General features: G+C 58.4%; 2 protein-coding genes across 4 annotated transcripts; one reads left to right on the forward strand and one right to left on the reverse strand.

Annotated features, from left to right (window-relative positions):
* Positions 1-974: 974 nt before the first annotated feature.
* GARIN5A (golgi associated RAB2 interactor 5A) lies at positions 975-5,925 on the reverse strand. Its single transcript, XM_070402560.1, has 4 exons — positions 5,389-5,925; positions 5,120-5,220; positions 4,607-4,737; positions 975-1,305 (listed from the first exon to the last, which is right to left on the reverse strand). Exons 1-4 carry the CDS (start codon positions 5,444-5,446, stop codon positions 975-977), a joined length of 621 nt encoding a protein of 206 aa, XP_070258661.1. The 5' UTR covers positions 5,447-5,925.
* Positions 5,607-14,091, forward strand: EMC10 (ER membrane protein complex subunit 10). 3 transcript variants are annotated; one of them, XM_070401484.1, is made up of 9 exons: positions 5,607-5,831; positions 6,705-6,774; positions 6,998-7,120; positions 7,964-8,073; positions 9,219-9,323; positions 9,628-9,809; positions 9,900-9,993; positions 10,794-10,895; positions 11,106-11,184. In XM_070401484.1, the coding sequence occupies exons 1-8, from the start codon at positions 5,718-5,720 to the stop codon at positions 10,893-10,895; spliced, it is 900 nt and encodes a 299-aa protein (XP_070257585.1). In that variant the 5' UTR covers positions 5,607-5,717; the 3' UTR covers positions 11,106-11,184. The 3 variants fall into 3 exon arrangements, with proteins under 3 accessions (XP_070257585.1, XP_070257584.1, XP_070257586.1); XM_070401483.1 differs by lacking the exon at positions 10,794-10,895 and having other exon boundaries at positions 5,608-5,831; positions 11,106-14,091; XM_070401485.1 differs by lacking the exons at positions 6,998-7,120; positions 10,794-10,895 and having other exon boundaries at positions 5,613-5,831; positions 11,106-14,091.
* Positions 14,092-26,609: the final 12,518 nt, after the last annotated feature.

The following is a 26,609-nucleotide window of genomic DNA, read 5'->3' on the forward strand; positions in this document are numbered from 1 at the left end:
GAAACAGACCACTCGGAGACCGCCTTCCAGGAATAACTACTTTAGTGGGGCAACCACGGAGCGTCACGGGCGGAACCAGGACGCCCTCTTAGACGGGCTGCCATCGGTGGGGGACCGCGCGGGCCCGCTGCTGCGGGAAGAATCCGGGAGGAGCCCAAGGCCAGGCCGGGAAGGCTCCCTGGTGAGGGGGCCGCGGGGGAAATGGGGCGCTAGGTCTCCGGGGGGCGGCCCCCCAAGGAGCTGGACAAGGTGCGAGGATGCACAGGAGACCACACTGAGCATGTGGAATGGGGGATGATGGCCAGACTGCTCCTGACCAACGGGTTGTTGGTTCTGAAGTGGCCGATCCTTATTCACTTTAATCGTCCATTTGTCCGGCCCCAAGTGGGGAAGTTAGATCTCTGGTCCTCTGGGGACGCCACAGCGTGTTGGGGGACTCGGGGGTCCCCACAGTAGGAGGCCTGTGGGTTCAGCCTGACTCCCGGGGCTCGCAGCTGTGGACAGAGTCTGTCTGGCCTTGGCTGCAGATGTAGCTGCATTTGGGGGGGGGGGGGCGGGAGGGGACCCTATACTTACTGGGGAGGCGGGGAGCAGGGTCTCCAGAGGAAGGGGCCCCATGGGCTCCAGTGGCCCCACCTTCAAGGAGGGGCGCCCTCTCCTCGCCAGGCCCACGGGGGCCTGGGCGTCGGGCCTGGCTGGCCGCACCCTTCAGGTCCGGGCATTCCCTCGCCAGATGCCCCTACGGAGAGAGGCTGGAGGGGGAGACGCCCAGTTAGGGGACTGCAGCCACCTTAGCTGGCCCCCCACGGCCATGACCCCCGCCCGGCTGAGTCCCTGCTGTCCTTCATCATGGACTTCACACCCTCTCAGGACTCGGAGTCCAGCCCTGTCACTGCCACGGTCAGACCAGGCATCGGGGCCCCCAGCCCCTCCTCCCTCAGACACAGGGGTCCAGGCCCCCAGCCCCTCCTCCCTCAGACCCAGGAGTCTAGCCCATTTTCCATCCCACCCTCCGCCCTCCTCGAAGCCCCATCCCTCTCCTCCTCCCTTTCATTCAGATACTCCTCCTCCTCTTCATCTTCCTCTCCATTGTCCTCCTCGTCCCCATCCTCCTCCGGGCTATTGGGGGCCGAGTGGAAGCGCAGGCAATAGAGCAGCCGCACCCACTGGCCGAACTCGCAGTCGCAGGTCCTGGGCGGACCCCGCAGCTGCAGGTAGAAGGTGCGGCCGGTTTGAAACTTGACCTTGAGCTGCCTGCGGCTCTTGTCGTGGACGAAGAGCTGGACGAACTGCAAGGGGATCATCCTGGCGGGAGAAAGGGGCGCCTCAGGTCCTGCCTCCCCCGCACCCCCACCTCCCCGCTGCCAGCCGGCGCCCTCAGAGTCGGGGTTGCCCACCTGGCCGCCCCCTTCTCTCCCCGGAGTCCTTCCCACTCTCTCTGCCGCTTGAATCTTCTCCATCCCCTCCTGGCACCCACAGGCACACGTGTGCCTCCCGCTGGCCAGTCCCCTCTCCTAAACCCCCGAGTTGAATAGATACCCGCCTACTTGAAATCCAGTTCCATTTGGACGTGGGCTCAGCAGCTGACGCAGAAAATGCCCAGCCACCACATCTCTGACCTCATCCCCACCCCAAACCCGCTCCTCTCCGCCCTCCCGGTTTTAACTGCACCCACTTGCTCCGTCAGGAACCCGGAGTTGCTCCTGACTTTCCCTCTCACACCCTCACCCAGTCCGGCCCCCCCGAATCCTGATGGCCCTGCCCTTAAAATGATCCATGATCCCGCCACTTCCAACCCCCAGCGCCTCCGCCGGGGCCAGCCAGCCCCAGTCTGTCCCCCACGCTGGAGGGAACCGGTCAACACCTGAGTTGGCCCAGGTCAGAGTAAAAGCCAAGTCCTCAGCTTGGCCAGGACGCCCTGCACAGTCTGCCCCTTTTGTCCCCTCTCTGTCCTCACCTCCCACCTACCTCCCTGGCTCACTCTGCTCCAGCCACACCGGCCTCCGCGCTGTTCCCTTAACTGGCCGGGTTCGGTCCTGCCTCAGGACCTTTGCACAGGCGGTTCCCTCTGCCTGAAGTCTTCCTCCAGCCACCCCTGTGGCTTGGCCCCCTCCTCTCTCTCAGGGAAGTCTGTTTGCAATCCTGGGCCTATTTGCAGCCATGTCCAGGCTTGCAGACCTCCGCATGGTCCCCTGTCTGGGCCCCCATACGGCTCCGCAGACCTTTTATCCCGTCGGACAAACTGCCATCTATTCCGTCTGCCTGCCCAGTAGAAGGTGAGCTGGAGGGCAGAGATTTGGGGCTGATTTTGTCACTGCTGCTTCCCTAGCACCCCGAATGACACGAAGTACCGTGGAGACTTGTTGAGTATTTGAAGAAATGAATTGCTCTGCCTCCAGCCTGATTCAAGGTCCCAGGCAGAGGAGAGAACAACCCAGAGAGGGTGGGTAAGCTGGCCTAGGTCACACAGCGGGATCTGTATTCTTAATCACAACCATTAGGGAGCCACAGAGGCCCCCTCTGGCCCAGCAAGCCTACCTCTAGGACTTGGTCTTACACCCTCATACCCGGGCCTGCCACACTGGCTGTAACCCCAAGACACCAGACACCCCCTCAGTGGGGGACGGTCTATGATTATATTCTCAAGATGGAGGAACAGCCGCTGGCATTGACAGAGCTTACTCTGTGCCAGGCACCGCTGTCCTAAGCACTTTTACTCAGTTTACCCCCCAGCTGCCCTGGATGGGGGCTCTCCCCTTATCCCCATGTTCCAGATGAGGAAACCGAGGTACAGACAGGTAGGGAACTTGGGCCAAAACTAGTGAAAAGGGGAAACCAGGATTTGAACCCAGGTCATCTGAGGGCGGCCTTTTGCTCAAGGATGTTCCCTAGAACAGCAAGAATGCCCCCCCCCCTTTAAAAAACCCATAAAGAGTGGTGCCCGAGGGGCAGGGTCTGTTCAGTCGTGCATGTCCACAAGGGGACCTGGTGGCTGCACTCACATGGATATGAAATGGATATTGACATCCTGCTGAGGGAGTGAGCGGAGGGAAAAGTGGCCTCTAGCATGTGCCTGCAACTGTTAAAGGGCCAACACACACTAGATGTCCATCAGAAGTGGTGCAGAGAGCCCTGACCGGTTTGGCTCAGTGGATAGAGCGTCGGCCTGTGGACTCAAGGGTCCCAGGTTCAATTCCAGTCAAGGGCATGTACCTTGGTTGCGGGCACATCCCCAGTGGGGGGTGTGCAGGAGGCAGCTGATTGATGTTTCTAACTCACTATCCCTCTCCCTTCCTCTCTGTAAAATCAATAAATTAAAAAAAAAAAAAAAGAAGTGGCCCAGAGTAACTGCGGCTGTAAGCTGGTCAGCATGGAGGGGCCAGGGTGAGTCTTGAGGCTGACTTTGCAGAGCAAGCTCAATGCTTTTATGTGGATGGTATGTTTATTCGGGGACGGGGCGGGGGGGGGGGTGAGGGGAGGGTGCTAAAGGAGATTATGGGGGTCAAAGCCTTCCCACTGCAGGTCACGGCTCAGTGAGCAGGGAGATCAATTGGTGGAATACAATTAGCACCGAAAAGAAAAGGAATGTTGTAGAAAAGGCCAGGCCACCATAAGACGCCTGGATACTGCTTTATGGAACTTTTTAAACTCAGAGACAGGGATAAATAAAGGCTGTGAGACACCTTTAGTTCAGGTCAGAATCAGATTCTGCCGCCAAGTGAATTACAAAAAAGTTAGAGCCGCCGGGCCAGCGTGGCTCAGTGGTTGAGCATCGACCCATGAACCTGGAGGTCACGGTTTAATTCCGGGTCAGGGCACATGCCCAGGTCTTGGGCTTGATCCCCAGTAGGGGGTGCACAGGAGGGAGTCGATCCATGTTCCTCTCATCATTAATGTTTCTATCTCCCCCTCTCCCTTCCTCTCTCTCCAAAATAAATAAAACATTTTTTTTTTTTTTAAGTCAAAGCCACTGGCAGAATGCTTCTCTAAATACACTATACCCATGGGCATGTTTGGGTATTTGCGGCTGGAGTTGGACACAGGAGCCTAGGATGGGGGAAACGTATATTTTGTGTGTTTTTACTTTGGAGTTGAACCTGCATTACGTTTCCCATGAAAAACCAGAGACCTGAAGGGGCAGTGCGCAGTGGGACACAGGTCGGCCACCGAGAGGAGCCTGAGGTTCCGATCCCACCCCTGACCCACTGTGAGACCCTGGGCCGGTGGCTCCCCTCTCTGGGCCCCGTTTCTCTCTCTGGAGGATGGGGCTAAAGGGCCCACCGTATACGAGTATGACGTCAGAGATGAGAGGAGATGAGTGGCCCAGGGGGTGCTTGGCGTGCAGTGGGCGCTAGCGGCAGGTCATTCTCTTGACCCCTGCCAGGCTGTGGCTGAGGACTGCTCCCCCTGGTGGCTATCCCTGATTTCTGGCCCCTGTGGACGGCCCTGTCCTGGTTCTTCTGGGGGCAGCGGCCCAGAGAGGGCTGGTAGCCATCCAAGGTTCCTGGCCCTCGGGTCATCTGGGCGCGAGGAGGAGCTGCAGGGAGCCCAGGGTGCCCTGAGCTGGGGAAGGAGGTCCGGGCTGGGCTCGGGGTGGGGCAGTCACCCAAAGAGTTGCAGGCGTCCGGTCTCCTTGGCGGGGCCCGCCAGCAGCAGCAGGTCTGGGAGTTGCAGGTCTGGACTGGAGGCTGCCACCCCCATGGTTACCTTGTTGGCAACTTCTCCTAACCGGGTCACCTGGGGCGGGGGACAAGGGTTAGAAGCTGGATAGATGGTGGGGTGTGTGTGTGTGTGTGTGTGTGCGCGCGCGCGTGTGCAGAAATGGGGAGGGATCAGAGGTCAAGAAGGAGCAAGGTTCATGAACCTAGTGAATGAAACACCAAGACGGAAGTCAGGTGTCCTGAGGTCAAAGGTCATACAGGTGTTAAGTCAGGGAAACCGAAGCAAGGGAGTCAGAGGCCAGGTTTCATAGAGAAGCTGAAGGTCTGCAGGTTTGGGGGAAGGGGTGGGTCAGGAATTCCTGGAGGTGGACGTTATGGGGGAGTAGTCAGAAGCGGGGAGAGCCGGGGTTCCCCAAGTCAGGAGGGGGGGGAGCTCAGTAGGTCCTGGGGCTTCACACCTGCACGAAATTGCTCTCAAAGATGGTGAAGTCCCGAAACTGGTCGAACTCCCCGCTCTGAAGGAGGCGTTGGAGCCGTCCAGGCCGGCCCGTGGGACAGGCTGAAACGAGAGTGTGTTCTAGGGGGTCCGGTTGCGGGGGGGGGGGGCCTATTCCAGGAGGCTGAGCGTTGGGGGTACCGGGCTGTCGGTCTCCAATCGCCAGCCCCATCCCTCACCTGGCCCCGCCCCTGAGGCGTGGCTCCGCCCCTCACCTGCCATCTAACCCACCTGGTCCCACTACACCAGCTCCGTCGAGGGGCGTCCTGAGCTCTAGTCTCTGCTTCATCGAAGCGAAGAACCGGGGAAAAAAACGGAGGGCGTGGCCACGGACAGTGAGACGTCACAACGCAGCGGACCGGGAGACGCCGGTGATTGTGCCGTCACCCGAGGGGCGGGGCCATCCCAGTGGCGTCAGGCCCCGTAGGGGGGCGGGCGCTAGTGCGCAGACGCGAGGAGCCGGCGCAGGCGCCCGCGGGCGGGACGCGGTCCGTTCCTCCCCAGAGTGCTCCGCGGCGCTCGGCTCCCTCCGGCCCGTGGGCTGGTGGGAAGGAGCCAAAATGGCGGCGGCCGGCGCCAGGGCCACTCGGCTGCTCCTGCTCTTGCTGATGGCGGCCGCAGCCCCCAGCCGCGCGCGGGGCAGTGGTTGCCGGTCCGGGGCCGCCGCGCGGGGGGTGAGTACTCATTGGCGCGGCCGACAGAAATCAGGAGCCTCGGACTCTGAGGTCGGTGAAGGCGGGAACGGGGCCGCGCAGGGCCGAGAGGGAAGAGAGGCGAAAGCACCGTGGAAGGCGAGCTTGCAGCCCTGCACCTGCAGGGGCCGCACAACTGGGAGGAAGCGGGAGGGCAGCGTGAGGGGCGGGGCTCGGGTGGGACCTGGGCACCCGTATGCGCGGCGCGGTGACGGTCGGGGCCAGACTGCCTCTCCTCTCCCGCGTTCAGACGCTGGGAACCTGCCGTCATGAATATGCATGAGGAGGTGTGGCCCGGATGGATTGCTGGCGAATCAGACGTCGGGCCGCTAAAATGAAAAAGGCGGGGTGGAGGGCTCTCGCGACATTGGAGGGGGGTGTGTGGTGTTGACTGAATATGCATGAGGGGGGCGGGGCTTGATCGGATTAAAATCTGGAAAGGAGGTTGCGCAGGTGCGAGAGTGGAGGATGCAGCGGAGTTGGGAGAAATTTTGAGATTTGGAGAAAAGGAGGGCGTGGATCCCTCCTTTTTGGGGGGCAGTTAAGGCTACTTGGATAGTATTAGCTGGGAAAGGAAGCGCAGGTGCCTTTTAACTCAGGCATATTAACGATACTGGGCGTGAGAGTGACCCGCGCGGGTAGTTGCCTTGGAAACGAGGTTAGCGTGCTTGCAGGCTCTGGTTGTCCGGGGACGGTCCAGATCCTGAATTTTCATGAAATGGGCGGTGGAGCCGTGGGCAAGCGTCAGTGTTTGGATATGAGTGTGACAATAAGGCTCCTCTCTCAGGATGCTGGTCTGGCCCGGGGTCAGGGCCAGGGCTCTGTTGGTCCTCACTTGGGGTCCTCCGTCTGCAGGCCGGGGTGGAAGGTCGAGACGAGGCCTGTGGCACCGTGGGGCTGCTGCTGGAGCATTCATTTGAGATCGGTGAGTCCAGCAGTGTCCCCGCCGCCGGAACGCTTCCCCAGCGCCCCCGGAAGTCGGGAACCTTTGTTTGGGTGCTGTGCAGTGTGAGACACCCTCCCTTCACGAACAGCCTTGCCCCTGAGAGGGTGTTTGTATTGCCCTGGGGACGGGGTGAGGGATGGGGGATGGGGTGAGGGTGGGGTGGGGAGGGCACTAGAATAGAAACTATGCCTTTAACTCTAAGGCAAATCCAATGCAGCAGCCGTGGTAGCCTCGGAGAGCGCTTCTCTGACCCATTGCCTGCGCCCTGTGTTCGGATGCTCTGCGTGTACCAACTCCAACATCCTCACAACAGCCGTGCAAGGGAGTAGGTGTGAGGGATGGCCCCATTTTTCAGAAGAGGAAACTGAGGCACAGAGGGGCACCACACGCCATGGCCCAGCCTACACTGCCTTGATTCAGATGCCCCCAGAGCACAGATGTCAGTGTGGCCCAGGGGTTAATAATCCAGCCTGGGAAGCAGGTCCCCATGTAACATCCAGGACGGGGGCACCAAGGACGGGGGCCCGGGTGGCGCACCAAGTGCTGTCCCCTGCAGCTTACAAAGGCCTTGATCTCTAGCTGACGGCTGCCTGTCGCCCCCTCTGCCCCCACGCTCCCTCCCCCGATTGCCCCCCTTCTAGCTGCCTTCCCTTCCTGGCTCTGCTCACTCAGTACATTTTTATAACAGTTTCCTCTTGCAGCATTGGCTTGTTTTAAACTTTGATTAAAAATAATAATAATAATAATCCAGCCTGGGGTCCCAGACTCTGGGGGCACTTGTTATAAACACTGAAGCTGGGCCTCTTAGACCTGGGTCTGACCCTGGTATCTTCCCGAGAAAGCCCGGCTGATTGTGATGGCCCAGCCGGGGGCAGGGGCGGGGTGGGGGTGGGGTGAGGGTGGGGGGGATTAGGGGGGAACTCTTGGGCCCTGTATTTTGCAGCTGGGAACACAGGCTCAGAGCAGTTATGTGAATGTCCCTGGGTCGCCTGGCAAGGCAGAAGGGCTTAGGAGCTGTGGGGTTCGGGCGTCTGCCCTACTCTGTGAGGATGTGTTGGGGTGTCCCTCACCTGCAGGTGGGAAAATGGGGCCTAGGTTGGGGAAGCTGGTCAGTGCAAGGGTTGAGGGGTGCTGTGGGGGGTGCTCGCTGAGCCCGGGGCTCCCACAGATGACAGTGCCCACTTCCGGAAGCGCGGCTCCATTCTCTGGAACCAGCAGGACAGCACCTTGTCCCTGTCGCAGCGGCAGCTCAATGAGGAGGAGCGGGGCCGACTCCGGGTGAGGAGGGGACTGGGGCCCGGCGGGCAGGGGGGACACCTGTGCCCTAGAGCAGTGATGGTGAACCTATGACACTCGTGTCAGAGGTGACACGCGAACTCATTTTTTTTGGTTGATTTTTCTTTGTTAAATGGCATTTAAATATATAAAATAAATATCAAAAATATGTCTTTGTTTACTATGGTTGCAAATATCAAAAAATTTCTATATGTGATGACACGGCACCAGAGTTAAGTTAGGGTTTTTCAAAATGCTGACACACCAAGCTCAAAAGGTTCGCCATCACTGTCCTAGGGTGTGGCATGCATGCCTCAGGGCCCTGGCCCGTACTGCCCCTCCACCCAGCACACCTTCTCCTATGCCAGTTTTTTTACAAACATACTTTTATTGGTTTCAGAGAGGAAGGGAGAGAGAGAGAGATAGAAGCATCAACGATGAGAGAGAATCATTGATTGGCTGCCTCCTGCACACCCTACACTGGGGATCAAGCCCACAACCCGGGCATATGCCCTTGACTAGAACCGAACCCAGGACCCTTCAGTCTGCAGGCCGAGGCTCTACCCACTGAGTAAAACTGGCCAGAGCTCCTCCATCAGTTTCCCACAACCAGCTCCTCCTACCCTTCTGGATTCAGCCAGGACCAGCCAGGCGTTAGGATGAGGTTTGCTTTTGAGGAGAAAGATCCCCACATGATGGGACGAGAGAACGTTACTTCTGTAGCCTGTGCTCCACGGCCTCCTCCAGGGCTGGACTCCCAGGCCCGCTCTGTCCTCCCCAAGGAGGTGTAGGGTTCCTGGGGCTCCGGTGGGGCTCCAGGGAACAAGGGGGAAGGAGGGGCTGAGGGAACAGCCATATTTTAGGGAAACTGGTGAAAGCGACCACAGTCCACGCCCATGCTATCCCTGTGGGCAGATGGAGCTTTAGGGGCCTGGCCGCACCCGCGGCAGGGCCATCCCAGTGGGAAGATCGGGGGCCTCCTCAGTGTGGTGGCTGGGAGTGGGCGGGACTGTGGCCGGGCCTTCCTGGCTGCGGCGGGGAGGTGGGGGGGACGGACGTGGGGGGGGGGGGGGCGGGGGGGGGCGGGTGTCTAGGCTTGGCAGGTCCTGGCATCGTCCCCATCACCGCTGCCTCTGCCCGCCCTGCAGGATGTGGCAGCCCTCAACGGCCTGTACCGGGTCCGGGTTCCGAGGCGGCCTGGCGCCCCTGACGGCCCAGAAGCTGGCGGCTACGTCTCCTCCTTCGTCCCCGCGGTGAGTCAGTGACGAGGACTGGCCTCCGTCCTTGTTCTTCCCACCCGTCCGGCCCGGCTGCCACCATTTGGGCCCCGGTATTTATGGACAGGGATGACTTGGCCTTGTCCTCGAGGCCTCCCAGCCGCGTCCATGCGGTGCGTTCTCTGAGGGGCAGCACAGGGCGGTGGCCTGGGCTTGTGCCCGAGGGGCAGGCGGCCACAGAAGCTTATAAGATGCTGCTGGGGCCGTGGGAGGGGCGGTGGGAGGGGCCGGAGGCTGGGGCCAGGCCTGGGCAACAGCCCCTGCTCCCTCCTCCCCGCAGTGCTCCCTGGTGGAGTCCCACCTCTCGGATCAGCTGACGCTGCACGTGGATGTGGCCGGCAACGTGGTGGGCCTGTCGGTGGTGACGCACCCCGGGGGCTGCCGGGGCCAGGAGGTGGAGGACGTGGACCTGGAGCTGTTCAACACGTCTGTGCAGCTGCAGCCGCCGGTCACGGCCCCAGGGTGAGGGCAGGGCGGGTACCCAGCCCCGCCGGCTTGGGGGTGGCTGACTCGGCCCCTCACCTGTCTCCTCCTCCTCCTCCGCCCCCGCAGCCCGGAGACGGCGGCCTTCATCGAGCGCCTGGAGATGGAGCAGGCCCAGAAGGCCAAGAACCCGCAGGAGCAGAAGTCCTTTTTCGCCAAATACGTGAGTGGGGTTCCGCCTGCCCTGCCCCCTCCTGACAATCCCCGCTCCCGCCCTGCTCCTCCTCCTCCCGGCCCCTCGTGCGGCCTCGGGCCTCCATGCGTGTCCCCCTGGCCATGGACGGAGCCGTGAGGGCTGGAGCCCAGGCGCCCAGGTTCAGTGCGTGGCCGGCTCAGAGCTGGTGGTGCGGCCCGGGTGCCGGGTTGGGGGCAGCCGGGTAGAGGCAGCGTCAGAACAGAGGCCTGTGGGGAAGCGCATGAGGACGGCGGTGGAGAAGGGGTGCGGGCAGCCCCAGGAGGAGCTGGGACGAGAGTCCAGTGGAGAGGACACGGCCTGGGCCGGGCCGGGGCCAGGGCTGTGAGGCTGGAGATGGGGTGGCAGGTTTCAGAGGAACAGGGTGGCTTGGAAGGAGAGGCTGGTGGGGTCCCCCCAGGTCCAGGAGGCAGGCGGCTCTGGGCAGGAGTATTTGGGTGGCAGTGCTCTGGGCCAGGTGCCCGGAGGCCGGGCTGGAGCTGAGGAGGGGCCAGGTCTGTGCTGCCAGAGAAGCCCCGAGGCCCAGGGTCCCGGGACCTGGGGGTGCTGGCTGGAGGGGGTGGGCCCGCTGGGGTGAGGCCGGGCCTCGGTGGGAGGATGCTGAGCCCTGCAGTGCTTGGCGCCGTGCCCGCAGGGCCTGAGGATAGCCCAGCCTGGGATTGTGAGGAAGCTGAGGCCCAGAGAGGCCGAGAGCTTGCCTTCCTGGCTGCCCTCCCAAGGGCTGCAGGACCCACGGCCACTGGCCCTGACCCACGCCCCTCCCTCCTCAGTGGCACCTCATCCTGGGGGGGGGCCGTGTTGCTCACAGCCCTGCGTCCTGCCGCCCCGGGGCCCGCGCCGTCTCCGCAGGAGGCCTGAGTCTGGAGGCCTGAGTGAGGACCCAGCCCCCCGCCTCTGCCCGCCGTGCACCCCCGCCCTCCCGACCCGACCTGACCCGTAGTGATGTAGGGGACCTGGGCCCTCTCCTCACGCGGCCTCCCCTCACGCCAGCCCCCGCTTCCCCACCCTGGGGGGGTGCTGCTCACACTCACCTTCTCTCTCTCTCTCTCCCTCTGTCCGTTGCCCGTCCTGTCCGCCCACAGTGGATGTACATCATTCCTGTCGTCCTGTTCCTCATGATGTCGGGAGCACCGGATGCCGGGGGCCAGGGAGGCGGTGGGGGTGGGGGTGGCGGAGGGGGCAGTGGCCGGTGAGGGGCGCGGGGGGCTTCCCTCCTGCCCAGAGAGCCGGGCCTTGCTCATCCCAAAAGGATTCGCTGGCCCCTCCCCCGGAGCCTCTCCCTGTGGGCCCCTGTGTTCCTGGCTGGAGGGCGGTGGGGTTCTTGGCCCTGCTGCCCCCGTGGCCCCACTGCAGCCCCAAGGCTTCCCTCTGACCCGGTGTCCCGTCACCCCCCAGCGCCCCAAGCCCTGCGGTCTGGGAGCTCTCCAGCTCCGCACCTTTGTTCTCACCCAGGTTCCGGCTGCGCTCCATGGCCCCACCTCATCGCTCCATGGCCCCACCTCATCGGCCACATGCCTGTCCCTCTGCCCTGAGGGCACAGCAGGCCGGGCGCCTGGCTCCGCTCCTCCCTGGCCCTGCCCTTGGGCCTGCTCTGCCCCTTTTCTGCCCAGGACGCCAGGCCCCATGTCTGCGTTAGCACAGGGCAGACGGCTTCCGTGTGCGCAGGCCCGGCTGTCACTCCTGCCGCCGGCTGCCTTCCCTGGGCCTCTGCTGTTCCCCCGCCCCCCCCCCCCCAAGCTTATCTATTTAAAACCATTGAGAGAATATTCTGAAATATATGAAGTTTTGAAAGTTACCACTTCCAGCAGCCACGTGCACTGTGGACTTGGCTCCTGGTGCACGTGTGTATATACGTGTGTAGCATTGCTGAATTTCCGTGTTCACGTGAATTATGCAGAAACCCCAGAAGATGGCCCTCGTTGTTGTCATGGCTGCAGGACGCTCCTCCGCGTTGTGTGGCAGTTGATTAAACTGGTCCCCAGTGTTCACCGTCTCGCTCGCTTCCCGCTTCCTGTGGTTGTAACAGCCCCACAGTGAGCCTGTGACCACCCTGTGTGAGCTTGTTGTTTCCTGGGGACGCGTGGCTGGAAGTGGGGTCACTGGCAGCTTAGAGGCCTTTTCATGAGCAGGTGAGGTGTGCGGTGTGAGGGGGAAGTTGTCCCCCATCACTTTTACCCCTTGATTTTCCTCCTGGAGATTGATGAGCACAGGCCAGGAGGGCGCTGTTGGTCTCCCCGCCGGTCACGGAATCAAGAGCTCCACACGCGCCTGCCACTGGCTTCGCTCCTGCGGAATTCCTGGCCGGTGCCCAGAGGGACCTGGCCCCTGTGCTCCCCCAAAGGTGCCCCTGAGCTCAGCTAACCAGGGACATGCAGGTGTAACTAAGATAAAACCCTGCGCCCCGGCTGGTGTGGTTCAGTGGTTAGAGCATTGGCCCGCGCTCCGAATGGTCTTGGGTTTGATTCCCAGTCAAGGGCCACATACCTGGGTTGCAGGTTTGATCCTGGCCCTGGTCGGGGCAAATGCGGAGGCAGCTGATCAATGTGTCTCATATTGATGATTCTCTTACTCCCTCCCATTATCTAAAAATCGATGGGAAAATGATCCTTGGGTGAGGACTAACAGGAAAACACAAAGCCCCGGAACCGGAAGGCTGGGCGGGTGGCCTTTGCCGCCGGATCCACGTCGCTGAGCTGCCTCCAGTCCCTTCCCACAGCCTCTCCCGACGGGCGCCCAGGCTCAGCCTCTCAGAATGAGGCAGAGCGAGGCGGCACTGGATTGTCTGGGAACCTGGCCTTTGCTCAGTGGCGTTTACACCTGAAGTCCTCTTGGCAGTCGCCTGGTGTTGCCGACCCCTGTTTTCTGAGGCCCTTGGACGGCCAGCTGCGGCCCTTCCCTCGACCCCTCTTCCTCCACCTGCCCTGCACGGTGACAGGTGGCCTGAGCGGCCCAAGGGCCCCACCCTCTCCATTTCCTCAGTGTCTGTGTGACACACCTGTCAGCATTGGGGCTATTTCACCAGTTTGTTTTTTTAAATATATTTTTTATTGGTTTAAGAGGAAGAGATAGAAACATCCATGATGAGAGAGAATCATTGATGGGCTGCCTCCTGCACGCCCCACACTGGGGATCCAGCCTGCACCCGGCACGTGCCCTGACCGGGAGTCGAACTAGCAACCTCTCTGCATGGGATGAAGCCCGACCAGCGAGCCGCACCGGGCAGGGCTCCTCTTTTTTTTTTTTTTTTTTATTAAATATATTTTATTGATTTTTCTTAGAGAGGAAGGGAGAGGGATAAAGAGCTAGAAAGGTCAATGAGAGAGAAACACCGATCAGTTGCCTCCTGCACACCTACTGGGGATGTGCCCGCAACCAAGGTACATGCCCTTGATCAGAATCGAACCTGGGACCCTTCAGGCCGCAGGCTGATGCTCTATCCACTGAGCCAAACTGGTCAGGGCAGGGCTAGTCATTTTTTAGTGGCCTGCGGTTTGAGTCTTTATTTATCTCCCCCTTGTCCTTTAAGCCTGTTGATCGCTCTCAAGTGGCCACAGTTCTGGTGTGGAATGTTCTAGTGTCTGAGCTGTCCAGCTCCCTGGGCTCTGTCCTTACCTGACCCTGGAGCGCTCACTCATGGCTCCGTTTATTGGCCAGGGTATCTGGGGGTACAGCATGAACCTCAGAAGGTACAGAAGGGTCCCCCGGCCAACACTTTCCCCCCACCTGGGCCGTCCGGTCACCATTCTGGAGGGATTCTCTATAGACAGTCCATCGTGTACGGCAATAGTTTTGCAAAAGTGTGTTGCTTTCATTCCCCCTCCCCCACTGGACATAAGTTGGAGAGGTTTCCGTCTCTGATGTAAAGTGTGTCCTCAGCCCGGCCTGTGTGGCTCAGTGGTTGTGTGCGGACCAGGAGGTCACGGTTCGATTCCTGGCCAGGGCACATGCCCGGGGTTCGGGCTTGGTCCCCAGTGTGGGGCGCGCAGGAGGCAGCCGATCAATGATTCTCATCACTGACGTTTCTCTCCCTTCCTCTCTGAACTCAATAAAAATGTGGTAAAAACTAAATGAAGTGGGTCCTCACTTGTGGGCTGGCTCACGTGGATTTCTTCGGGCCCATCGGTGGCCCTTTGGGTACCTGCGTCTCTTTGCTCCTGTGTGTAGGTGCGGCCGCACTGCCAGGTGGGGACTTGCTGTGCCATCAGTCCCCGCCCAGCCCCCTGAGGTTCCAAACAGCACCTCTTCCTGGATGATGCCCAAACCCGCCTCCAGCCCAGACCCAGCTGGTCTCCAGCCCCACAGCTGCTGCCCTGGAAGTGCCTCAGGAACCACGGAGGAAGCCGGTGCCACCGTCGCCCATCAGAGCTGCTGGGGGCCTTCGTTCCAGCAAGTGGTGCCGCCACCTACCAGCCTCACAGACCGGAGCACTGCTCCCTGCCTCCGTTCCTCTCTGCCTCCTCCCTTCACCCGCATCCCCATGACCACAGCCCTGGGCTCATCCTTCCCCGCCTGGACCATCAGCCCACCTCCACCTGGCCGCCATCAGTCCCTCTCCGTCCATCCCCCTCATGGGGGCTTTCTGCCAGCTGAGCGGACCCCACCCCTCTCCTGCTCACAGCTATGGCTGCCCAGTGCCCCCAGGACCAAGTCCCAGTCCCTCAGCTGGGCCTTTGAGGCCTGGAGTCACTTTAGCTGCCACCAGGCGGGGCTGCAGGCACAGTTCTCACTCTCTCCACCTCCCCACAGACCCCCCGCCCCTTTCTGCTGTGCCCCTTCTTTTCTTTCTCCACTGAGCTCAGCCCTCATTTTTCCTCTGAACTGAGGGGGGAGGGGGCACCTACAAGGTAACTGAGTGATTGCCCGTTTCCCAATGTCCTTCCTCACCCCTTGGAAGCCCCTCTCCGCCCTACAGAATGTCACCTGCTCTCAGGCATCGGGGAACCCCTTCCCCAGCCTAGAGCTTCGCATTGGCATTTGGGGGTCCTTAGCATAGGGTTTGACAACTTTTTAAAGATATCTAAGGCACCCAGCTGGTGTGGCTCAGTGGTTGAGCGTTGACCTATGAACAAGGAGGTCATGGTTCGATTCCCAGTTAGGGCCCCTTTAGCTGTCATTCACCTTTGCACCCACTTCCATTCAGTGAGGGTTGTAACAGTGTCATTACAAAGGACACTTAGTTTGTCCCAATTCTTAAGAAAGAGACTTCCAAGCAAGCTGTGTACACCAAATCCCACCTTCCTTTGTTTCCCATACCGTCCCATATGCATCTCCATGGCAACACAGGAGAGACTCTACCCCCAGAACGACTTGGAGTCCAGAGGGTTAAGTTGGCACACACACAGGAAGCTGAGTATGATGCCGAGTATGCTGTATATGTATGGACTAGGAGTAAGAGGGTTTTATTGTTACAGAATTTTGGGGACCCTCCCTTCCCCCTCCCTCCCCACTAGCGCCCCCTCCCCATCCTGCATTGTAGTCACTGTCCGCTTTTTGCTGGCACCAGTCCGGTGTCTAATACAGCTGGGTTGCAGTTCCACCCTCTGCCACTAGGTGGAGGCAGAGGACTTCACTCCGAGACTCTCTCTGGCCTCAAGCCTACCCCGGCGGCACCCCTCCCGGAGAGACGCGCCTGCAGGGGGCGCTGGCGTCCGGTCCTCCGGGGAAGGTCGGGTTCCCATGGAGCCTGGATCCCGGCAGATGCGGTCCCGGGAACACTGGGCGCCTGTTATCTCCTCTGCAGGGAGAGCCCGGCCAGGTCCTGCTGCTGCTCTGCTCCCGCGGCCTGGGGAGAGGAGGCGGCCTGGGGAGAGGAGGCGGTGGGGGCTGGGCAGGAGGATGGAGCAGGAAGCGGGTAGCCATCTTCTCGGTGAGCTCAGCCAGGAGTCCAGGGGTCAGCAGAGTGAGGGAGCCCATTCCCGGCCACCCCGGGGTGTGTGTGTGTGTCGGGGGGCGCCCAGCCCTGGCCCTGCCACTCACGTGCTGTGTGTCTTCAGGCAGCTTGCTCCCAGTCTCTGAGCTTGTTCTCGTTTGCTGCGTCCTGGGCCTGGGCAGGTCAGGTTCCTCCAGGCCGTGTCCAGCGTCCGGGACAGACAGAGAAGAGAGAAAATGGGGGTCACAGGGGTCCTCCCACCCCGGGGCTCTGGCTTGGCCGCCCCGCCGCCTCCACGAAGCCCGCGAGGACCCCTGGTGGCGCCCCCTCCCGCTCAGAACTTGGGAACCTCAGCGCTTTGGGAACGGGAGAGGGGGGCGCAGAGTGAGAGGGGAGCCTGGGGTGGGAGAGGGGTGGGGGGCAGACATGGGGGGGCCCTGGACAGAGGCTGGCTGGAGACAAGGCACAGAGGGAGGGAGGGAGGCTGCTGGAAGGGGAGAACCCCTGGATTCATGGAGGAGAAAAGGATTAAGATGGAATGGAAAGGGGGAGACAGAAGAGAGAAACGAGAAGAAGGGGGGGAGATGAGAAGAAGAAAAGGAGAGATTCAGAGGCGAGAACTCAAAGGAAGAGGGAGGGAGGGGAGAAAAGAGATGGAAGAGAGAGGGGAGGGGGAAGACATGGGGAGAAAGTGCAGGGAACAGGACGAGGGGAGGAGGAGGAGATGGGGGCGCTCAGGAGAAAAGGAGGAGGGAGCAGAGAGGGGAGCAGGGAGGGAAGGGGCGTGAGAGAGAAGACAGAAGTGGGAGAAAGCGGAGACTGAGATGGGGAGGAGGAGGGAGAGCTCAGGCCAGAGGAGAAGAGAGAGGAGGGAGAGAAAGGAGAAAGAATGAGGAGCAGGAGAAACGGGGAAAGGACCGGGAGGGGGAGCAGGACAGGGAGGTGACGAGAGGGGTTAGCGGCACCTGGCTCTGAAGGAGGGAGAGGGCAGAAGCAGAACAAGAGAAAGAGGCCAGGAAGCAGGACGGGAAAGAAAAGGGAGAGCATGTGGGGAGAGAAGGAAGAGAGAGCCAGGAGCAGGTGGGGGAGAGAGAAAGGCAGGGGACGGAGGAGAGTGAGGAATGGGGTGGACAAGAGAGCGGGGAGGAGAAGAGAGAAACTGGAGGGGAGGAGAGGCCGGAGGGGCCCGAGCGGGACGGGAGGGAGGGGCGGGAGGGAGGGGAGCGGTGCGGAGAGGCGAGCCCTCGGAGGAGGAAGGGGGGAGAGGAGCAGGAGGAAGAGGTGAGAGGAGCGAGCCTGTGTAGGCGGGAGCGGGTGTGGAGACTCGGCTAAAAGAAGGGGAGGCAAGGGCAGGTGGAACAGAGGTGCCCCAATCACCCACACCCAGAGGCTGGGGGAGGCCTAGCGGAGGGCAGGGTGGAGGGAGGAGGCTGCGGCTGGGCAGGGAGACCGTGGGAGGAATCCCAGAGGCGCGAGTACGTGGCCAATGGGGCTGGGATGGGCTGCGGCCTGAGCCAGGGAGCAGCGGGACGGTGGGGGGTGGGGGGTGGGGGTGTCTGCCCACGTCCCAGCCTCGCCCGTCTCCACGCCTGGCAGCGCCTGTGGGCATTTTTGTGACGAAGGGACAGAGTGACAAGTGGGAGGACAGACTGTACACAGACGAAGGTGTGACAGAGAAGAGAGCGGTGAATAGAGTGGGAGGGAGGGAAGGGGTGGGGAAGCAGAGCGGGGAGACAGACAGACAGACAGGGAGACAGACAGGGAGAGACATAGGGGAGGAGGGACAGAGGGAGAGAGGAGAGGACAGACGGGGACGAGGGAAGGGAAGGTGGGCAGCCTTCAGGTCGGGCCGCGTCCCGTCCTGTGCCCCCTGGTCCCCTGTCCTGGTTCCCCTGAGCTGAGACTGATGGACACGAGCAGCTGCAGGGCTTGCACGTGGGGAGTAAACATCAGTGAGCAGGAGGCAGAGAAGAGGGACCAACGGATGGATGAGGAGGCCCCACGTGGGAGAAGGAGGCGAGGGAGGAGGAGTGGTGTGGGGGGGACTGAGGGACAGAGGGACAGAGGGACAGAGTCCCAGCAGGAGAGGCTGGGAGGTGTGAGGGCGGATAGAGGAAGGGGCCTGGGAGAAGGGCCGGAGGGGGGAGGGGAACGACCAAGCAGAGGGGAGGGCGGGTGGAGGGTGAACCTGGTGCAGAGCCCGGAGGGGGGAGGAAGGGGAGGGAAGAAGCTGTGAGGACCAGGTGGGGAGGAGAGAAGACTCTGTGTGTGGGGGGGGCTTGGGGGGCAGACAGACGATAGGGAGACACTGAGATGGGGGGGGGAGTGGCCCAAGGAGATGAGAGGATGAGAAGAAGGATGTGATTAAGGAGGTGTGAGCAGAGGATGGTGGGACTGGTGTGCCAGGGAGACAGCTGTGTGAGGAGGAGACACAGGGAATGGAGAGAGAGAGAGAGAGAATGAGAGAGACTGAGAGAGAGAAGGATTGAGAGAGAGAATGAGATAGAGCAAATGAGAGAGGGAGAGAGAAAGAATGAGATAAAGGGAATGAGAGAGAGAATGAGATAGACGGAATGAGAGAGAGGAAGAATGAGAATGAGTGAATGAGAGGATGAGATAGAGGGAATGAGATAAAGGGAATGAGAGGGAGAATGAGACATAGGGAATGAGAGAGAGAGAGAGAGAGAGAGAGAGAGAGAGAGAGAGAGAGAGGGAGAGGAAGAATGAGATAGAGTGAATGAGAGAGAGAAAGAGAGAGCAACTGAGAGAATGAGACAGAAAAAATGAGATAAAGAGAATGAGAGAGAGTGAGAAAGAATGAGACAGAGGGAATGAGAGAAAGAACGAGAGGAAATGAGAGAGGGAATGAGAGAGCGAGAGAATGAGAGAGTGAGTGAGAGAACGAGAGTGAGAGAGAGGGAATGAAAGAGGGAATGAGAGCCCTGACCGGTTTGGCTCAGTGGATAGAGCGTCGGCCTGCGGACCAAAGGGTCCCGGGTTCAATTCCGGTCAAGGGCATGTACCTTGGTTGCTGGCACATCCCCAGTGGGGGGTGTGCAGGAGGCAGCTGAAGGCAGCTGATCGATGTTTCTAGCTCTCTATCCCTCTCCCTTCCTCTCTGTAAAAATCTATAAAATATATTTTTTAAAAAGTAAGAAAGAGGGAATGAGAGGTAGAATGAGAGAGAGTGAGAAAGAATGAGACAGAGGGAATGAGAGAAAGAACGAGAGGAAATGAGAGAGGGAATGAGAGAGCGAGAGAATTGAGTGAGTGAGAGCGATAGATGAGAGAGGGAATGAGAGAGAGAGTGAGAGAGAGAATTAGAGAGAATGAGAAAGAGAGAAAGAAGGAAAGAATGAGACCGAGGGAATGAGAGGGAAAGAATGAGATAGAGCTAGAGAGAGAGAATTCGACAGAGGAAGAATGAGATAGAGTGAATGATAGAGAGAATGAGATAGAACGAGTGAGAGAGAATGAGACAGACGGAATGAGAGAGAAATAATGACATATAGTGAATGAGAGAGAGACAGAACAAGAATGAGATGAAGGGAATTAGAGAAAGAATGAGAGAGGGAATGAGAGAGAGGGAATGAGAGAGAGGGAGAGAGGGAGAGAGAATGAGAGGTAATGAAAGAGGGAATGAGAGATAGAATGAGAGAGTGAGAAAGAATGAGACAGGGAACGAGAGAAAAAGAACGAGTGGAAATGAGAGCGAATTAGAGAGGGAATGAGAGAGCGAGAGTGATAGTGAGAGAGAGAGAGCAATAGAATGAGAGAGGGAATGAGAAGGAATGAGACAGAGGGAATGAGACAGAAAGAATGAGAGGGAATGATGAATAGAATTAGAGAGAGAGTGAGAGAGAGAATTAGAGTAAATGAGAGAGAGAGAAAGAAGGAAAGAATGAGACAGAGGGAAAAAGAGAGCGAGGAATTGAGTGAGGGAATGAGATAGAGGGAAAGAGATAAAGGGAAAGGGAAAGAGAGAGAGAGAGAGAGAGAGAGAGAGAGAGAGAGAGAGAATGAGATAGAGTGAATGACAGAGAAAGAGAGCGACTGAGAGAGAATGAGACAGAAAAAATGAGATAAAGGGAATGAGAGATAGAATGAGAGGAAATGAGAGATAGAATGAGCGAGTGAGAGAGAGGGAATGAAAGAGGGAATGAGAGCCCTGACTGGTTTGGCTCAGTGGATAGAGCCTCGGCCTGCGGACTCAAGGGTCCCAGGTTCGATTCCAGTCAAGGGCATGTACCTTGGTTGCAGGTACATCCCCAGGAGGGGGTGTGCAGGAGGCAGCTGATCGATGTGTCTCTCTCATCGATGTTTCTAACTCTCTATCCCTCTCCCTTCCTCTCTGTAAAAATCAATAAAATATATTTTTTAAAAAAAGAAAGAAAGAGGAAATGAGAGAGGGAATGAGAGATAGAATGAGAGAGTGTGAGAGAGAATTAGAGGGAATGAGAGAGAGAGAGAAAGAAGGAAAGAATGAGACAGAAGGAATGAGAGAGCAAGGGATTGAGAGAGGGAATGAGATAGAGGGAAAGAGAGAGAGAATGAGACAGAGGGAATGAGATAAAGGGAATGAGAGAATGAGATAGACAGAATGAGTGAGAGGATGAGGGAAAGAAAGAATGAGACAGAATTAGAGAGAGAGAGAAAGAATGAGACCGAGGGAATGAGAGGGAAAGAATGAGGTAGAGCTAGAGAGAGAATTCGACAGAGGAAGAATGAGATAGAGTGAATGATAGAATGAGATATAATGACTGAGAGAGAGAATGAGACAGAGGGAAAGAGACAAAGGGAACGAGAGAGAAAGAATGATAGGAAATGAGAGAGCGAATTAGAGAGGGAATGAGAGAGTGAGAGAATGATAGTGAGAGAGAGAGAGAGAGAGAGAGAGAGAGCAATAGAATGAGAGAGGGAATGAGATAGAGGGAAAGAGATAAAGAGAATGAGAGAGAGAGAGAGAGAGAGAGAGAGAGAGAAAGAATGAGACAGAATGAGAGATAGAGAGAAAGAATGAGACCGAGGGAATGAGAGGGAAAGAATGAGATGGAAAGAAAGAGAGAAAGAATGAGACTGAGGAAACGAGAGAGAGAGAGAGAGAGAGAGAGAGAGAGACTGAGAGACTGAGAGAGAGACTGAGAGGAAGAATGAGATAGAGCGTCCGAGAGAGAGAATGAGACAGAGGGAAAGAGACAAAGGGAATGAGAGAGAGAGAGAGAGAGAGAATGAGGTGGAATGATAGAGAGAGAAATAATGAGATGGAGGGAATGAGAGAGAAAGGATGAGGTAGAGGGAATGAGAGAGGGAAAGAGAATTAGAGGGAATGAAAGAGAATTAGAAAGGGAATGACAGAGGGAATGAGAGGGAATGAGCGAGAGAATGAGAGAGAGAGAGTGAGAAGGAATGAATGAGACAGAGGGAGTGAGAGAGAGAGAGAGAGCAAGAAGGAGACGGAGGGAATGAGAGAGGGAAAGAATGATATAGAGCAAATGAGGGAGAGAAAAGAGAATGAGACTGAGTGAATGAGAGAAAGTGAAAGGATGTGATGGAATGAGAGAGAAAGAATGAGGTGGATGGAATGGGAAAGAGATAGGTGAGACAGGGGGAATGAGAGAGAATGTGAGAGACTGAATAGAGAGAGAGGGAATGAGAGAGAATGAGACAGGGAATGAAAGAAAATAATGAGACGGAGGGAATGAGAGAGGGAATGAGACAGAAGGAGTGAGAGAGAGATTAAGAAGGAGATGGAGGCAATGAGAGAGAATGAGAGAGCAAATGAGAGAGGAATTAGAGAATGAATGACATAGAGCGAATGAGAGAAAGAAAGAATGAGATGGAGGTAGAAAGAGAGAGAAAGAGAGAGAGGAATAGATGCCATCCATCCGGAGAAAGGGGGAGGGTGGTGCAGATGTTCGCGTTTGAGGGGCCAGTAGACCTATAGATCCGTTCTCTTCCCCTTTCTGAGCCTCAGTTTCTGCTCCTGCTTCCTAGGTGGTGAGCGAGGGAGCACTCAGGACTTAAAGACCAGGGAAGTGTCAGTGCCCATGTGCCCATCGTTGTGCACTGCTGTCTGTCTTCCGGGTTCTATTCTAGCACTTTCTATCTCGCTTTCTCTCCATTCTTATTATCTCCCCTGCCCCCCTCCCCAGTGGCTATCATCATCCACAAAGAAGTGAAGTTGGAGCCCAGCGGTGCCCACTGAGAGCCCCAGGACAACTAACCCCTCTGTCAGGAGAACCTCACCCCTGCAATGCTGAGAGGAAAGGAACAGGGAAAGGAGGAAGCTGAGGAAGCGGGGGGGGGGGGGGGGGGGGGGGGGGGGGAGTGGGAGGGGCAGGAAGAACAGAGGGAGGAAGGTGAAGCCCAGTGAGTGGCACTCACCCAGCACACAGTTGGTGCTCAATTAGTGCCCCTTCCCTTTCCAGGTGGAGCACATGGACAGTAAGCAGAGAGCTGGAGGCCGCAGGAGGGGAAGGGGAAGGAGAGAGTGTGAGGAGGGGAGGCCATGCTTATAAACAGCCTGGCACACAGGTAGGTGCTCAAGAAAGAGAAATCAGTAAGAAGGGAGGTGAAGAAGTCACCACAGAGGAAAACAGGAGGAAAGAGCCTAGGAGAGAGGGCTGCCCTCACCGGTGTGCTCAGTGGTTAGAGCATCGGCAGGAACACGGAAGGGTCTCAGCTTCCAGTCAGGGTGCATGCAGGAGGCAACCCATAGGTGTGTCCCTCACATCCATGTTTCTCTCTCTCTTTCTCCCTTGCGCTCGCTCCCTCTCACTCTCTTTCTCTCTCCCACTCCTTCCCTCCCTCCCTCTCTCTGAGAAATCTGGCAAAAAATATCCTCAGGTGAGCGTTGATGACAAATAAGAATAAGGAGGAGAAGGAGGAGGAGATGGAGGAGGAGAGGGTGGAGGAGGATGATGAGTAGGAAGAGGAGAAGGAGTACAAAGAGAAGGAGGTGAAGGAGGAGGAGGCGTAAAGAGACAGAGAAGAAGGAGAAGAAGGAGAAGGAGAAAGACCAGAAAGAAGAGGAGGAGGAGAAGAAGGAAGAGGAGGAGGAGAATGAAGAGAAGGAGAAGGACAAGGAGAAGGAGAAGAAAGAGAAGGAGAAGGAAGAAAAGGGGGAGAAGAGAAGGAGGAGGAGGAGAAGGAGGAGGAAGAGGAGGAGAAGAATGAAGAGAAGGAGAAGGAAGAAAAGGGGGAGAAAGAGGAGGAGGAGGAAGAGAAAGAAGAGGAAGAGGAGGAGGAGGAAGAGAAGGAGGAGGAGGAGGAGAAAGAGGAGGAGGAGAATGAGAGAAGGAGGAGGAAGAAAAGGGGGGAGAAGAGAAGGAGGAGGAAGAGAAAGAAGAGGAAGAGGAGGAGGAGGAAGAGAAGGAGGAGGAAGAGGAGGAGGAGGAAGAGAAGGAGGAGGAAGAGAAGCAGGAGGAAGAGGAGGAGGAGGAGGAAGAGAAGGAGGAGGAGGAGGAGGAGGAGGAAGAGAAGGAGGAGGAAGAGGAGGAGGAGGAAGAGGAGGAGAAGGAAGAAAAGGGGGAGAAAGAGGAGGAAGAGGAGGAGGAAGAGGAGGAGGAAGAGAAGGAGGAGGAAGAGAAGCAGGAGGAAGAGGAGGAGGAGGAGGAAGAGAAGGAGGAGGAAGAGAAGCAGGAGGAAGAGAAGGAGAAGGAAGAGGAGGAGGAGGAGGAAGAGAAGGAGGAGGAAGAGGAGGAGGAGGAAGAGGAGGAGGAGGAAGAGAAGGAGGAGGAAGAGAAGGAGGAGGAAGAGGAGGAGGAGGAAGAGAAGGAGGAGGAAGAGGAGGAGGAGGAAGAGGAGGAGGAGGAAGAGGAGGAGAAGGAAGAAAAGGAGGAGGAAGAGAAGGAGGAGGAAGAGGAAAAGAAGAGAAGGAGAAGGAAGAAAAGGGGAGAGGAGAAGGAGGAGGGGAAGGAGAAGGAGGAGGAGAAAGAGGAAAAGAAGGAAGGAGAGGGAAGAGGAGGAGAAGGAAGAGAAGAAGAAGGAGGGAGGGCCAGGGTGGAAATTGCCAGGCACACAGTAGGTGCTTGTTTAGTACTAGTTCTGTTCCAGAAGACAAGAAACAGAAAAGGGTGGGGGGACTCCAGCAGAGAATGAACAGGAGAAGCTGTGAGGGAAGGAATTTATGTAAGGCCGTGGTCACACAGTAGGTGCTTATTAAATGCCCATTCCCCTCCTGGCAGAGAGTCCGAAGAAAGCAGGGTGCGGGGGCGGGGATGGGGGTGGGAGGGCAGGCAGAGAGGAAGGAAGAAGGGAGAAGGCAGTTTGCGAGGCTGCTCTGACCGACAGGCTTAAGGAAGAGTACACAGCAGGTGCTCAATGCCTGCCGGCCTCCTCCCAGGACATTGCCTGCGGGGCTGAGAGGAGGGGTGGAGCCAGAGGAACCCAGGAGGAGAGTGTGCAGGTGAGGCGGGGGCACAGGGTCGCTCAGGATGTGCACACTATCTTCTCTGGAGGAGAGACCAGGAGAAAAGGGAGGCCCGGACACAGGCGGGAGGATCGGAGGTTGCGGCAAAGGACATGACAGGCTGGCGGTGGGGGCAGACGGGGCCAGGAGCCCAGGTGCCCAGGAGAAGAGTCCAGCAAAGGAGAGGATGCACAGGGAGGGACCAGCGGGCAGATCCTGGAGCACACAGTAGGCGCTCACTAAAGTCTCTGTGCTCATTCCTGGAAGAGCACCCAGAGATCACAGCGAGGGAGACAGGCAAGAGGAGACGATGTGGGAGGTTAGGCGTCTGGAATACAGTAAGTGCTCCCTATTGAATGTTTTGAGAAAGTGCAGATGCAGCGGGGAAAAAAGGAGAAGTCAGAGATGTAGGAACAGGAAAATGGAAGAAAATTGTTTGGTATACAGTAGGTGCTCAATAGATGCGCAATTTCCTATCCTGGCAGAAAGCAGAAAGGAGCAGAGGACAGCAGGGACCACAGGTCTGTGGAGACCAGAGGATAGAGGAGAGGAGAGGAAGCACAGGCAACTGCTTGGCATACCACAGGTGCTCAATACGTGCGTTCCTTGCCTTGGGAGAGCTGAGAGGCCAGAAAGACAAGGAGGGGACCGATGAGAGACAGGGGAGGAAGAGAGTGTGAGGAGGGGAGAGGGTAGTAAACTGCCTGGTACACACAGTAGGCACTCAGCAGGTGTCCATTCCCTCCCCCTGGATGGGGCCAGAAGGTCAGAAAGCAGAGGAAATAGAGAGAGAAGGAGTTCGGGAAGGAGAGGAGACGGTGCAAATTCCCCTGACACACAGTAGGTGCTCAGCAAATGCGCACTTCCTTCCCTCCCAGGAGAGACCAGGCAGAGCAGGAAGAAGTGAACAGAAGCAGCGTGGAACGGACCGGAGAGGGAAACGAGAATGAGGTGCAGAGGCAGTGTGTGAAACTGTGCAAACACCAGGAACTTAATAAATGCCCACATCCCCCCCTCCCCTCCCCCCCCAAAGGGAGCCGAAAGCACAGGAAGAACAAGCAGAGGGCACTGGAAGGGGCGGGGAGAGAATTGGGTGCCAGGAGAGGCAGCTCAGGTACATACAGCAGGTGCTTCATATGTGCTGGAGGCAGGCGGGCAGCCAGAGGGGAGGCCAGAGGAGGAGTGGGAGTCGGAGGGTGGAGGCCTCCTGGTGGAGGCCCCTCCCCCCAGTTCAGGCCCCTCCTTCCTGCACAGCCCACCCCCCACCCCGCCCCCAGCTGCCCTGACAGGAGCCAGGACAAGGGTGCATTGTCCCGGGCCTGGAACAGCCCGGTGGGAGGGAGGGAGGGAGGGGGGCTGCCCAGCCCTTGCCGGCTGTGTCTGGGGGGACAGGGGTTGGGGCACCTCCAAATCTCTGTCTCTCAGTCCCTGAGTGTCTCTGCATCTCTGGGTCCCTCCTTGCTTCTCCCAGTCTCTGGGTCTCTCCCTGTCTCTGGGTCTCTCCCTGCATCTCCCTTTCTCTGGGTCTCTCCCTGTCTCTGGGTCTCTCCCTGTCTCTGGGTCTCTCCCTGCTTCTCCCTTTCTCTGGGTCTCTCCCTGTCTCTGGGTCTCTCCCTGCATCTCGCTGTCTCTGGGTCTCTCCCTGTCTCTGGGTCTCTCCCTGTCTTTGGGTCTCTCCCTGCATCTCGCTGTCTCTGGGTCTCTCCCTGTCTCTGGGTCTCTCCCTGCTTCTCCCTTTCTCTGGGTCTCTCCCTGTCTCTGGGTCTCTCCCTGCATCTCCCTGTCTCTGGGTCTCTCCCTGTCTCTGGGTCTCTCCCTGCTTCTCCCTGTCTCTGGGTCTCTCCCTGCATCTCCCTGTCTCTGGGTCTCTCCCTGTCTCTGGGTCTCTCCCTGCTTCTCCCTGTCTCTGGGTCTCTCCCTGCATCTCGCTGTCTCTGGGTCTCTCCCTGTCTCTGGGTCCCTCCCTGCTTCTCCCTTTCTCTGGGTCTCTCCCTGTCTCTGGGTCTCTCCCTGTCTCTGGGTCTCTCCCTGCATCTCCCTGTCTCTGGGTCTCTCCCTGTCTCTGGGTCTCTCCCTGTCTCTGGGTCTCTCCCTGCTTCTCCCTGTCTCTGGGTCTCCCTGTCTCTGCCCCCATCTCTCAGTCTGTCTCTAGGCCTCTGTTTCTTGCTGTCTCTGAGGGAGGACCCCCAACCCAAGCCCCCCCCCCCCCCCCCCCCCCCCCCCCCGCCCCAGGATCAGGGCAGGGGCGCCCAGCCAGAGGCAGAGTGAGGAAGGAAGAAGGAGGCAGAGGAGTGACAGTGGTGAGGA

This window comes from Myotis yumanensis, unplaced genomic scaffold (assembly GCF_028538775.1).
Source record: "Myotis yumanensis isolate MYYU_CA2020_CCGP unplaced genomic scaffold, mMyoYum1.0.hap1 SCAF_23, whole genome shotgun sequence".
NCBI lineage: Eukaryota > Metazoa > Chordata > Mammalia > Chiroptera > Vespertilionidae > Myotis > Myotis yumanensis.

Excerpts from the sequence above, each read along its gene's own strand:
- GARIN5A (XM_070402560.1), bottom strand. The coding sequence starts at position 5,446 with ATGAAGCAGAGACTAGAGCTCAGGACGCCCCTCGACGGAGCTGGTGTA. Across the intron at positions 4,738-5,119 it reads TTGAGAGCAATTTCGTGCAG|GTGACCCGGTTAGGAGAAGT; the intron begins GTGTGAAGCCCC and ends CCCCCGCCCCAG. Across the intron at positions 1,306-4,606 it reads GGACGCCTGCAACTCTTTGG|GATGATCCCCTTGCAGTTCG; the intron begins GTGACTGCCCCA and ends TTCTCCCGCCAG.
- EMC10 (XM_070401483.1), top strand. The coding sequence starts at position 5,718 with ATGGCGGCGGCCGGCGCCAGGGCCACTCGGCTGCTCCTGCTCTTGCTG. Across the intron at positions 5,832-6,704 it reads CCGGGGCCGCCGCGCGGGGG|GCCGGGGTGGAAGGTCGAGA; the intron begins GTGAGTACTCAT and ends CTCCGTCTGCAG. Across the intron at positions 9,994-11,105 it reads AGTCCTTTTTCGCCAAATAC|TGGATGTACATCATTCCTGT; the intron begins GTGAGTGGGGTT and ends GTCCGCCCACAG.